Below are 15,526 nucleotides of genomic sequence, written 5' to 3' on the forward strand. Positions count from 1 at the left end.
ATATTAATCTAAGTAGAAGTTGGCATAATAATTTAATGATTTGTAAATAAAATCAAATAGTGCCATTGAATAAAAAAGGTTTTGGGTAAAGAAAACACGTTTAATGTTAACTGCGGTGGAATTTTCAGAAAGATATTTCTTTCCTTCGAATGTTCGACAGAATAAATGTTATCAAATAAAAGTACAAAGAAAATCTATACTCACACAAACTATACTTCGAGGTACATAAATCATAATAAATTGACACTACATTTTTATTGCTTCAACGGTGGGGATTGTATACGTATAAAAAGCTATAAATATTAGAAAGAAAATGTGATTTAAATGAGTATATATAAATGTATAGTGTACTTATGTATACCATACTATATGCTATATCACACATATTTCAAAAATTGTGTATTTCATACTGTTTTCATAAAACGATTAATTTTATTTCATATATTAATGAATATTATGTTGAATTTATAGGTTGCTATCTTAAATAACAGTATTTATTTTTAATGATAATAAGTTTCAGTAATTTTGTTATGTAGATCAGCCATTTTTTTCTCAAACCATTTAGTCTCGTGACCCCAAAAAGGTATAAAATATGATCAATCACTTTGCGACCCCCCCCCCCTATCTATATTAAGTATACATTTATATAATTCTTGACCTACGCGACCCTAAGCCAAGGCAATCGCGACCCCCCAGTTGAGAAACTCTGATATAGACCATGCATTGGCACATAAGTACAGTAGACATATTACACCGTAATGACAATGATGAAAATTATAAATAAAAATACCCCAACAACTCTTTAAAGTTTTCTTTTATTCTTATATTATATTTATTAAAAAATATTTAAAAAAACCATTGTTTTTAGTAATAAAAACGAGTCTCAAACATCTCTTGCGTGACTTTAAGGAATTTATTCGTTATATAAATAATGTAAATTAATATTAAATTAAAAACATAAAACAAAATGTATTTTATTGATAACATTTACAATAAACGTTGTTAATACATTAATTATAGTATTAAAATATAAAACATCTTCAAAGTTTAGTCGAGCTAAAAAAAAAATTTATTATAAATTTGTTACTACCTATATACAGATGTATTATATATTTATATTGTATTATAATAAGAAGTATTATAAAAACTGTTCCTGAAACCTTATTATTAAATCGAGCATTGTTAACATGGATATTATTAACTTCTTCCCATCGGAAAATAATCAAAATTACCATTAATAAGTCATCGATATAGATTAAACATAAACTGTGGCTAAAAATATTTAAAATACATATTATAATAATATGTAGTAAATAATCATTATTCGTCACACGTACATTTTTCAATATTTAATTAAAAACATTATTATTATGATTTACAATTATACAATTATACCATTTTTTTCATTCAATTAAACGAAATTTGTCAATATTAATATACGCATATACAGAAAGGTACAATTTTATTATTTTAATATTATAATTTGCACTAAGTACATAAAAGCCATACCTATTTTGGTAGTATTATTGTTTACATAATAACACGTCAAACTTTAATTTATGGGGACCATTAATTAAATAAACCACTTTACATAGGCATCATACAGTACACACAACGCGGAATTTTACAAATATTCAATTCGAAGACTGCAAATACTGCTGTATAAAATGCCATTGAAATATGTTTTAACAGATTTTCTAAAAAAAAAGCTGTCAATACCACGAACGTCGTATATCGTTTCGTATAATTAAGAAATAGTATTGCTACTGTGATTACGTTATAAAATTGCAGCGTTATAGATTTTGTTTACATAAGTTGTATTCAATATAAATTCCTTTAGAAAGTAATTAAAAAAATTAAAAATTCCTACCTTTAAGGGCTATACAGCAAACGTAAATACTTGATTAAAATGTATATGTACGTAATACTACACGAATATTATACACGAAACGATTGATAAAACTCTTTTTTGAGTAAAATATTATTTTTAAATTCTAACGAGTCGAAAATCATATAATTTTATTTTGCAATTGATTTGTAAAAAATAATTGTTATAATTACTTTACAAACAAATGGCACATATCAATCGTGAAATCATGGTTTCACGGCGTCGTGAATATGCAGCTAAAAGTATACTACCATAATATTATGATATAAATAAATACTTGTTATACCTAGGCGTAAGTAAAATTATGTAAACTAATAATACTATTCGTCGATGATATTTCACAATAATTCGATCCCAGTTTTATTTTAATATAATATGAACGTATATAGTCAGTAAATCGATTTACAGTCAGAAACGTGATAGATATCAAGGTGCACTAGCGAATTATTTCAGACTTGCCGACATACTAAATTATTGTCTCATTTTTTGTTTAGCTTTTTCTGCAGTTTGTGTTATATATTTCAAAAAGATTTTGTTTCATTATTCTAACGAGATTTCAAACTGTAAATAACATTCATGGCTTCATTCCTTATATATTTAAATTTGTGATCCAATTTTGGTCGAAGAAAAACCTAATTTCAACTGGAATACGCATAAGTAGCAATGTTTTAAACGCGATGGTTGTATACAGTTAGCTAAGTAAAAACTAAAAGGTTTGGAATATACGATCAGAATCTCAATACTATTTCATGCGATTAAATGTGATATATACCCGGAGTATTGAGGTGTAAAGGAATAACAGAAGATAAAAGATTCTCGGCAATGGATTCTTTTTAAGAGTCATAAAAACTCCTTCGACAGAAATTCTTTTTACAATTTCAATTTCAATTGGCCATAGTTCTATTTATACATTTATATCAATATTATACAAAATACAATATTAAGAAAAATAACTTAAAGATACGTCGATGTATCGATATTTTAAATATTGCGATGCTTTATTTATAATCTCACTATTTTGTGTGATATCTATTATATACTTATTACAATATTTTAAAAAGTGAAAAATAATAACAATATAGTATAGGAATACAATTATATACTTATAAATAATAAATTGTTGAACAACCATTTTTAAAGTTATATTATTTAAAAATATATTATTTGTATATTATAATATGTACGTCCTAAAAATATCTGAACGATCCCACAACTAGAGTAGGTCACTCGTAGAAAATGTATACTTGGCTCAATAGTCAATTCATATCCAAGGCTTGAATAACGTACCAATTGTGTATTCGCTATTCACATACAAACACGATTAGACGATTTCTCTACCCTTAGTGCTTAAAGGGTTGTAAATTATACGTAGTATTTTTTTTATGTATTATCAATATTTTTTTCATATATTTTTTGGTTATTTACGTATTTATTTAATTTATCATAGGCGACTGAGCAATACTCCACAAAATTATAACTCTCGCCAACTGTGCCTTCATGTTTAATATTGAACTAAATATTATATATGAAATAGTTTTTTTTTTTTAATTGTGTCGAAACATATATATTATGTTATCTGTTTTAAACATAGAATAAAAACTTGGATATTTTATCCAATATATTGTTTCATAAATCATACTATGTAATATAAACCTAAAATCAATTGGTATATTTTACAATTGGTCATGTATATTAACAAACTATACTAATAAAGTGATGTATGTAAAATTCAAATTATTATTTTTTAAGAACTTAAGAAAATAACTTAAATTCTAAAATAAAATTAGCATCTTGTTACATAGAAAACGCAGTGAGATAGGAGCACTATTATGTTTTAATTGGAATGATTTGTGTATTTTACGCTTTTAAAATAAAAAAAAAAAAATTATTAGTGTTGAAAAAAAACAGAATAATATTTTAATCTAATGTTTATCTTTTGATTTCTACACCATTTTACTATATACGATATATGATATACATTATTAATACGAATCGCAAAAAAAACATGACGCTCGAAGGTCAATCTGACTATTGTCACCTTGGTTACCAATGAGAAATATTGATTTTAGGAAAATATATCATTTGGTCAATACTCCTAAATAATAAATTGCATTTTTATTGACACTATAAGGTTAATTTATATTTTATGATTATATCATGTTCAACTAATTTATTCAAGATAATGTAATATTTTTTATTAGTCAAATCTATTGACCAATTAGAAAAAAATGTATGATGTATTTTTTTCTTTAAGTGTTACATAACAACTTCGTATACAATGTTTAAATGTTAAAAATAAATAAGTTAATAAGAGAATAATGAATTATATTAATTTCCAATTAAATTATTTAATTATATAAATATTATACATATATTTATAAATATTTTAACGTATATTATACGTTACTTAAGTATACGGTAAGTTATATGTCCATCTTCAATCACTCACTTCAGTTCAAAGTTATAGGATTTTAGTCTTATTTTGATTTACTATAGTAATGATAATAATTTTAGTTAAAATATTTAATAAAGTAATAATAATATTATAATATTGGACATAGTCAAATTTAAGTTCATATAATTTTTAAATTCTAAGCGTATTGATAAATGTATATTTATTTTACATTAAAATATACTTTTTTTATTGATATATTTGTGTTTAATGACACCTTTCTAATATGTGATCATTATATTTAATGGAAGTTTCTGTAGCAAATTTGTTCTAGATGGTACTCCTGAGAGGTCAGCATTTAAAGTTTTAAAAAATGATTGGAAATAAAACTAAAAATAATAAGAGAATTTATTAAAATTTAAATATTATTATAAATATAATTGTTTGGTAACTTTGGTTATCAAAAAGTTAGACCATCCCAGAATCGTTTATCATCGTACATAATGATTTATCATTGAATTAAAATTTAATAAACCCATTATTCATAAACTCAACTCTTACTGTACAACAAACTGGTTACTTATATTCCCCTCTTTTATGTATTGATTGTTGTATATCAAGAATTTTAGAAAATAACAAAAGCAATATTATAAAAAATAATAACATTATTTTAGGTGATTTTGTAATTTGTAAATTTTAATAATTTATAGTTAATTTGAAAATTATGTTGAAATAGTTTTTAGCGACTTCATAGAAAAAAGACAATTATTAAAAATGAGTAGTTAATAGTTAGAGTTTATTAACTATTAAATAATATTATTAAAACTCACTTTTTTCGACTTTTGTAGCTGAAAGCGAATGTTGAGTAAAAAAAAAAATTAAATAACACAATGCGTTTATAATAGTAATATTATGCACGTATTTAAAATTTCAAAACTATATTAAATTTTTACGTTGAGCGAAATTTACAAATTTTAAAATAATATAATTATGATCTTTGACGTATAGGTACTATAACAAATAATATAGATACTATAGTACAGTGAAACCTTCCTTAAAAGACATATCCAAATAACATGACAACATTTTTTTACGTGCAGTTTTTATAAACTACAAACATTGTACAAACTAAACCCTCCGAATAACGAAAATAACTTCCGGTATTGGAGATTTTACTGTATATAATTTATCGAATATCAAATACACGTGAATATCGATTATCGTTCATATGTGCCACGTAAGAGATCCTTACCGCATTGTCAATGTAGAAAATGGTATGAAATTTCCACTCAAAAATCTGTGAACGCTGCAGTATTCCAGAAAATTCGTTTACGACTAATATGACGAACGACCTATGGTTGTTACGTATCATTCACGGTCATTGCGTTATTGTACAACTCGTGTCGACCACTACGCTATTAACCGTGTACTGCCCCGCCGCGTTGCGACAAAACCCGTGCCAGCTACCGGCCAAATGTATTATTGTTTTTTTTTTTTACTTTTTATCTCATCCTTTTTCCCCCACCATGACAATAAAAATATACAAGGTGGTCCGTTTAACAGACCACACTAATTTTGCAGTCAATTTTGACGATTTTTAAAACGATTCACGCTTAAAATACTTATTCCTTAAACCTTAGAAAAATATTATTTTTTCGTTGTAAAAAAAAAAAATAATAAGTATAGATCACATCCTATTAATATACATCATACTAACCAAGTCCTAAAAAGTCTATTTAGACAAGTCATTATACGTTACTATAACGTACTGGTTTGTAGTGGAGTACAAATTGTCGACATACATTTGGTACACACTACATGCGTTTCACATATGCACACACGATTGATACTAATATATATATAAAGGCAACGTGCGACGGAAAGACACAAGCGTAATTTCTAACCGTTGCCAGATTATTTTAGATTTATTTTTTTTAAAACCTCATACGCGCAAATTATGATGTATAAATAATACTGTACTGTAGCAGTGGTGTTATATAATATGTAGATATAATATTATGTGGACGATCACTCTGCTGCGAGGGGAGTACACATTAATGGACATCGATAATAATTATATATTCCATCCCGCTAAAGATGCTGTGCTTTATTATAATATATTACACAGACAGAAAAAAAATCGATTGATCGAAACAAAAATGACTTAAAAACTTCGTTTCGTTAAATGGTAACATAGGACGTACATTTACTACTGCGGTAGTATATGCCGTAGGCCATATGGACAATTAGTCTATTTGCGAGGGTTTGCCTGTTAGCGTACTACTTATAATTTTTCCGAACGGTCTACTGTTTTTTCAGACTTATTGCATACAGACTAACAGGAGTTAAACCTTTTAAGAACTATAATCATTATGTAGTAACAAACAGTTTACTTATTTTATTCTATTATAAACAAAGAATCTTCGTGCGATACATGTGTAAAAGAAAAATAAATTTAGGAATAAAAAGTAGAAACTTTTAAAGACAAAAAAAGCTGCAGAATAAATGATACAAGCTAGCGATAAGAAATTAGTTATAACTGAAGTTGGAAGTTATGTTTTAGTCAATATTCTGAAAGTAAATTATGAAGCATTAGATAATCAAAATATTATTGGCAAAGTCGTAGACAAAAAAAAATAATGTTTACCAAATTGGTACACAGTTAGGCATTATAAAAACATGGTTAAGCAGAAATGTTCTATAAACAACTGATGGAGAATTTTTTGACGAAGTTACAAATACAATAATAATATTAACAGAAACAGCAAAAAGCCATTTAGAGGGCAGAATTATCAAAAATGTTTTTGCAAGACATTGTGCACAACAAATAGATGCGCTAGTCGTAAAAATAATGTATTGTGCAGTTCAAAATGCCACGAAAAAATAAGTACCTAAATATTTTATATATCTTCTATTTTATTAGTAATATGTTTATTTTTTTTTTTGTTAGTTCAACTTTACTGATACTCGCTATTGATACAGTTTATATTTTTATAAAATAAATATAATACTATTTAATAAGTACCATATTTATTCGGTGTACAGTGTACACTGTACACGTTATAATAATTCTACTACTTTTTTTTTTTGTACAAGTAATAAATTACCCTTAAAATAAAATAAATAATATGGTTATTACTCTTTATGCAATAAGTCTGAAAAATAGGACGTTTGGAAAAATAATAAGTAGTTTGCAAACAGGCTACCCCATTGCAAAGAGCCTAGTCTTTCTGCAAAAAGACTAATTTTTTATATGACCTACGACATATATATATATGTATATTGTATGATTCTGAATTTTATATCATAAATATAAGCCAAACAGTTCAGAATAAAACGGTATGACTCCAACTGTTGTGATTATTATATAATCACGGCTGTATACATTAAGGACATATTCAATTTTATGTATAATAAATGTAATTTTTTTTTTCGGTAGACAAAATATGTATTTATTTATTTAAGTTTATAGCGTGTATAGTATTTAAACTCATCTAAACTTTAAACGCTAATAAATAAAAATTACTGTTTATTCGGCATTTGATATTTATACATCGATGATGTAGTTGTACTAACCTGTTTAATGTTTAGTGATTACAAAATATGAAGTCACCAATAAAAAATTATATTGAAAAATTACTAGGTATATCATTTATGCATTTTTTAATTTTTTTAATATTATCGTACCTATAGGTATACAAAATTAACAGTCAAACATTCATACGCAAATGCATGTATAAAACTAAATCTTATTATTATTCTAACACTAATGTATTGCTATTTTTTTTGTTTCTTGAAATAAATTAGAAACAAAAAAATATTTTGCAATGACGTCCTCAGAGGTTTAATCATTGTATATACCTGTAGAGAACTGCAGTTTAATGAGTAAACAACAAATCTGGCAAGTAATCGATATTATATACTATAATAGAAGATTGAAGTAAGACTTCCGATATTATGTACTATATACTATATAGCATAAATATATAAATAGCTGATTGACACTTCCATTTTTATAATAACAAATATAAAAAGCAGATAACAATTGATATTTATTATCATTCGTTGTTTACTGCACTATCAGTAGAAATATTAATTGTTGTACTCATCATGCCTTATTACCAATTTACTGACATTTTACTTAAAAATACCACAATGAACACATCAATAATATTGAATACAAAATGTAAAATTGCAATTATGATAATTATTTATAATAACAAAAATATTCAAATTTGATATGATTTATATGGTGAACATTTTATCATCGATATAAATCGAAAAAAAAATATTTTGATACTATTATAATTTTATATTTATTTAAAAAATACATATACGATATACAAAAAGATTTGATAAAAATTAGAAGTAATTTGTTTTTTTACTAAAAAGTGTCTTTAGTTTTATATATTTCTCTTTATTTTTGTAAATAACTTTTCTTTAATATTGTTCTCTTATGTTTCTCATTAATTGTCAAAACTAATTTAATACAAGTTTTATTTGAGATTAATGGGCTATATAGCTATATAAACTTAAGACTGCGGTGTTTTTTTACCTACCATGTACTATGTACAAATATAATTCAATAAATATAAAATAATTCAATGACAAAATTATTTCTATCAAAATAAATACCAAATAAACAACAATATATGTATGTATCTTAATAGATACAAATCATAATATTTTAATTTACGAGGGACAACTAATACATTTTACAGTGCAGTAGGTACACTATATAGTTATAAGTGTTGCAGATAATATATAAAACGTGGTTTGTGTAAAGTTGTCTTATAATATGTAGATATGAATAAAAATGGTCTCTGTTGTGTTATGTATTATAACTTGCATAAAACGTCATGTCGAATGAACGTGCAAAAATGATAAATAATGATGTTAAATGTAAAGTATTTTTTTTTCTTAAATGTATATATTTTTTCATAATGGTAAAAAATCTTAAAATATTTAGTACGGGTTTTCATTCTTTATTTTATTCAGAAAAAAAAACTTATTAAATAGAATCGTTAGTGAAACATAACTTAAACGCTTATGAAGAAATAAAGTTCTACTATTTCATGATACAACAAACAAATATAATACTTATAGCGTATAATGGTTTAAATATATGACCAATTCGAGAATTTCATACGTTACTGGTTTGTTTCACAAAATGAGCAAAAACATTTTTACTTTATAAATTAGGAAATTTTACGCCTGAGATATCATGTAAATTGTAAGGGATTCACGTTAAAATATTTTATACTTTAAAAACTTTACAAAAGCCCCAAGAACAATGTATGATTAAATTAAAATTTCATCTTCCACAACATCGGTTCTATAAATTTTTAATAATACTTATTTTTTTTTTAAATACTTTTTAAATGTTGATTATAAAATATTTTTAACTACAATGGTTTTATTTGTAAAGTCTACTGTAATAGATCATGGAATTAAATTTGAACAGTAATGCATACAACTTTATATAAAAAAATAAACATAATTATATTGAATTATTATATATATATACATTTTCTATTATAATTCTAAAATATTTCTCTCTTACAACAAATAGAATGTTAAAAAACTTTAATTAACTGAATTGCATAAAAAAACTATAAATTTTGCGTATTGCCTACTCTCATCAGTTTTGCTTATTATTCGAATAAGTATCAAAATTAATGAATTCATTGTAAAATCAGACACACTCAGTGAGTAGAATACAACGGTAAAAATGATATCAAAAATCGGTCAAAAATCCACGACCACATGGAAGACTTCGAAAAAGAAAAATGGTAAGGCATAATAAAGGTTGAATAGAGAGTGTTGATAATTCGAGGTGTAGATTTTAGAATAGGTCTGGGAGAGAGATAATTGGAAGGCGTTGTCGGTAGCAGGCAAGGCACTCATAAATTTGCAAAATTTGCATAATAATTCGAGAGAAAAAGGAATAAAGTATTTCGTAATAAAATCAGTACATTTAAATAAATATGAATGACATTTTTCCGTCTTAAACAGTTTAAATACCGTTAGATTCAAACATAAACATATGCGTGTTTACCAATAAATGTATTTATTACGTATCATTTGTCATAATAATAGTGCGAAAAACCTCTGTCCGTAATCTAAATCCCAAAACAATTGCATTATGTAAAAATAAAAATATAGAAAAATAAAATACTTTTTTTGTTGTTGTTTTTATTATTTCCGAATAGCTACTTTAGTAAGTACTTTATATTATAGCGATTTACAAAAAAAACCACTTACCGGCTTGTTCAGCGGCCCCTCTGGTTTTTCCGTCTCCACTCCAGTCATCGTCTGAAATAAACAAAACAAATTGAAGTTATCGTTTCCAGGTTATACTTGTTGCGTTACCAATAAGAGGAGGTAGGAAATGATTTTCATATTTTGATAACCATCTGGAGTGACATTGGAGTACTGAGCCAAAGAAATTGTTTGCAAAACGTCAAAAAATATAAAATACGAATTCGCTCTAGCATACGGTAAATGAAAATAACGTATATTTTGTCGATGATTAATTACAATTTCGAACCTACAGCAGTACCTCATTTTCAGTCCAAAACAAGAATGGATTTAAATTATAACAATAATAATATTTGCATATATAGATTTTTAGAACAACCTTAGCTGGTATTAATACAGATAGTAGTTTTTAGATGGTCGAGTGTAACGCAGTAATTTCACAAGGGGCCAAAAGTTTCTTTTTCGTATATCACGGTACTATACAGCAGTATAGTTAATATATTGTTATATATTATTCGGAAAATATTAGTTATACTGTAACATATTCCCCAGGGTCCTGGGGTGATGGTGATGGTAGTGATAGGGATAATAAAAGTGTATAAGCATTGTACAATTTCATTTTCATCTCAAATATTATATTATGGGGAATACAAATCGCAGAAAAATAAATCAGTAATGCATACTCATATGATGTGTGAACGTATATACAAAATATTGATCCCATTTTTAATATTAATATTATACATAGAAACGGGTTTTTCGTTATTTAGGAATTTTAGTAAACCACATAACTTTGTTATACCTCCACAGTAGCGGGGCGAGGTAAAATTTATATGTGGGCGAAGTACACTTAAAGAGGACCTTTTTAAATTTTTTTAGTAAACATTTTTTTAAATAACAACAGTTGTTTAATAAATATTAAGATTTAGAATTTTTTAAAACAATACACTTTTGTATAGACACTTCTCCCATATTTCTCTATGGTTAATTATAAATTCTTTAGAACGCGAGGCCCTTTGAGGTGCGAGGCCGTGGGCAATGGCCCACACCGCCCACGCCTAGCGCCACCACTGTACCTTCATTAAAATTGTTACAAATTTATAATAAATATACAAAGTATATGCTTAATATGTATAGGTATACAATTATGTACTCCGCCGCTAATTGACTTTTAAGCGCAAATTATTATTATCTGTGCTATGCATAAATGATAATGTAAGAAAGATTGGTGTGTTATTATTTATTTTTAAAATGTATACAAATAAATCATTCCCAAAAAAGTATATTTGACATATGACACAGAATAGACATTTTAAAACTATTGACACTGCAGTATAAATCCACATATACTCATATTACTCATAATTACCATTATTATTTTTAAAAAATCGTGTAATAAGAATTTATATACAACTTAAGAATTGTCCATTCACAAAAGCAAAAAGCGTATAATTTTATAGTAAACAAAATAACAGCCGATTAAAATTTTATTATTTATTAATGAATTCGTAAAAATAGCAATATAATATAAAATTTCAAACTTATGTATCTCACATTTTTTACATTATTTTAAATACATTTCAAGCGTCTTCTTTTTCGGACATTACTTCATTTTTGTTAGATCTCTATTCCTTAAAAGTATTTGAATATTTGATAAACATCAGGCAAATATTTCGGAATGCATGAATAAAATAAAAAATACAATGACAATAATATTTCAATAAAATATGTTAGTGTACTACAAATTATTATTGTATAAATCTCAAATATTGTATTGTGTTAGTTAAATTAATTTATTTTCTAAATGGTTTCTATTTTAAAAAATAAAAAAAAACACTCAGTTATAATCTATAGTATTATATGTAAGTATTAATAATTTCATAAACAAATCAAAATTGTTTAACATTAAACGATTACGCCCATCTTCCTAAGGACATAAAATTATAAACTTGCAGCAGTTATAAATAGTTACAATCGTCTAACTTAACGTGATTGGTTTTAAAATATAAAGTTTACTTATAATATGTGTATGTATACTACATTAGCGTATTTGATTAAATTTTAAAATTATGATTTATAATGGATAAGTTGTGCTGACTATATTTATTGTGGAATTGTATAATACATACATGGCATTGAATCCCACATATTTATATTAGCTAAATTTATACTTATATTTACTATTTATGTAATTCTTACCATTAAAATACAATACATTTTTTTAATTTTTTTAAATAACATGTAATATTTTCCATTTAATAAACTTTAATTATGAATTATAATTTTATTTTATTTATTTAATAAATAATTTCAATCATGAATTATTATAGAAATCTATAACTTTTAAGTATTTATCCCATTGATTTTATTGCAAAATAAATTTAAATTGCACTAAAAATACTTTTTTCTAAATTCTGTTTTATTTATATATTTTTTTTTTATTTTATTTTATTTTATATGTATGTAAAGACTTGTCGATAATTTTTATAAAATATTTGATTTATTAGGTAGTTATTTTAAATTTTACTTTATTTCATCGACTACCAAAAAAAAACATTTTTCAATGAATAAATTATACGTTTATTTTACATTTAAAGCAATTTGTCAAAAAGAGCTTTTGTAATATTACAAGGGATTTGTTCAAAACTTTTTAATATCATCACTAAAAATATTTCAAGAATTGGTAAGTCTGTTCATTAACTTTTCTTTAAATATATAGATGTCATATTACATATTATTTTTCTAATTGGCTACTTAGTATAGTTACTCAGTAAGATGATTATGATATTAATAAAATATTTAAGTTTGTTAATGAGCAAAAATAGTAAATACATATATTTTTTAACAATAAATTTAAATATTTTATCGTCCAGCAAATATTTGTAGATGAAAAAAACTCAACAAAGACTATATATTAAGGGTGCAAACATCATATGTTGGAAAGCCACATGGAGAAATACAATAACATTAAGAAAAAAAACATTTTATGTATAATTTGATAATTTTTTATAAAAGTAGACCAAAATAATTTGAATTAATAATAATAATAATAAGTAAATTTTGATTTTATAAATAAAACGTGAGCCACATCTGACTATGACAAGAGCTGCATATGGCTCGGAAGATGCAAGTTGTCCACACCTGTTATATATTATAGTGTGTATATTTCTACAATATATTCATTGAATGAAAAAATTATTTCAATATTTAAAAACTAATTAGTACATTAAAAAAAAAAAAAAAAAACGATCGGCAGTCCGCATGAAATTATTTTAATCGGTATCAAAAATCATGGTTTTGGGTAGATGCTGGATATAAAATATTCATTAGCCAATATTGTATATTATATATATATTTTTTGCAGTATTTCGCAATTTATAAAAGAAAAATGACAACAAGCCGGATGAGAAGTAGTCAATTTTTGTACAATAATAGGACAATTAACAATTTGTCTGGTTGGAAACAATATGGCAAATAGTTGTATACGTGATGTGTAACTTTGTAAATTGATCAGCCATCCGGAAACTAGTTCTGGACGTGATCTGAATGTTATTATACATGACATATTATAGTTAACCAAAATCCAGAACGCATATATGTATCTTTATGGTTAACATATTGTTCTGTGTTACAATTAACAATGATATTGTATATACGTTGTACATAAGTACCTCACATTAAGTAGTGTACTCGTAGACTAAGATTACAGTAATACATAATTTTAACGGGATAAATTTAGTTTTTGAATATGTAACCGTAACTCGTAAGACAACGATTTATTAAATTTGAAAAAAAAATACGAGTATGATATGGCCGAAATGTAAATTGTATTTACTATTTGACATTGTATATGCAATATGCATGTAGTATAATATAGTGTACAATATAATAACATAGACAATAGACATGGTAATAACATAAAACGGTCCCATGAGAAACATTTATAAATAAAAAATTGTAAGAAAAATATCATAAACGTGATTTAGAGGAGTTTAAGGGAACCATATAGGTACCTAGTTTTATTTATTATTTCATGAAAAACTATAAACGAAGTTTAAGAATATAATATGTACCTATCATAGAATACTATAATCAATATTTTGTTTTAATTTTTTATTCTTTGGAATTTTAACATTTTGGTTTATTGGTATTTGTAAATCATTGCAATATAATAACATATATGAGGGTTTAGATAGACAAAATAGTATTAAAAATACAATATTATTTTACTCAAGGACCTATAAAGATTCGATAGTAGCTATAATTAATTATGCTGTACTCGTAAGATTGAAATTAATCTATATATTGCAGTATAATGTATACATATACAATAACTGTTTGTTTATACCCATTTAAAAAAAAATTAAATTTTTACTACCTGTGTCTTATATTTTTAATGAGAAATCATAAATGTAATTTAACATAATAATTTATAATACAATAAAAGACAATTTTTAAATGATTTTTGCATAGGATGTAAAAATATATAATACATACTATAAAGAACATATTATAGGTACGTATGTACTTTAATTTGATTTCTTTCTTATGAGTCAATACTCATTCTCAACGATAAGCAAATATATACATTATATCATATAACCACGTATACGACGTATAATTATATTATTTTAAAATATTTTAATAAAAAAAAAACCAGTTAAGGGTTGACAAAAACATTAAATAATTAAATATTCAATCTATTTTCAGTCAACTCTTTATATTGGAAAATTGAAAATACACATATATATAAGATAAAATTGTTATTTTAATTTTTTATACATTCAAAGAAATGTTTTTTTAGGAAAATGAATTATTTTTTAGATTATTATTTATCTTATTGAGTGATCAAGTATTCTAATTATAGTTTCACAAAAAAGTTTTTTTTAATACAATATAAAAAAAAAGAATAGACAAGTGGGTAACGCTCTGCTGTATAGTAGAGGTGGAAGGTAGGTCACTTTAATGGATGTGTTACATTTGAA

General features: G+C 24.8%; 1 protein-coding gene across 13 annotated transcripts in view; it reads right to left on the reverse strand.

The window, feature by feature from the left end:
- Nucleotides 1-15,526, reverse strand: part of LOC132932360 (coiled-coil domain-containing protein AGAP005037) — a 171,203-nt gene that overhangs the window by 123,723 nt on the left and 31,954 nt on the right. For all 13 annotated transcript variants that reach the window (XR_009662872.1, XM_060998764.1, XM_060998788.1 and 10 more), the window contains exon 3: nucleotides 10,545-10,595. Coding sequence is in view for 12 of the 13 variants with exons in the window: in XM_060998764.1 (XP_060854747.1) it covers nucleotides 10,545-10,595 (51 nt within the window). In the remaining variant the exon portion in view is untranslated. The remainder of the gene's footprint in view (nucleotides 1-10,544; nucleotides 10,596-15,526) is intronic.

This window comes from Rhopalosiphum padi, chromosome 1, assembly GCF_020882245.1.
Source record: "Rhopalosiphum padi isolate XX-2018 chromosome 1, ASM2088224v1, whole genome shotgun sequence".
In the NCBI taxonomy this organism is placed as follows: Eukaryota; Metazoa; Arthropoda; class Insecta; order Hemiptera; family Aphididae; genus Rhopalosiphum; species Rhopalosiphum padi.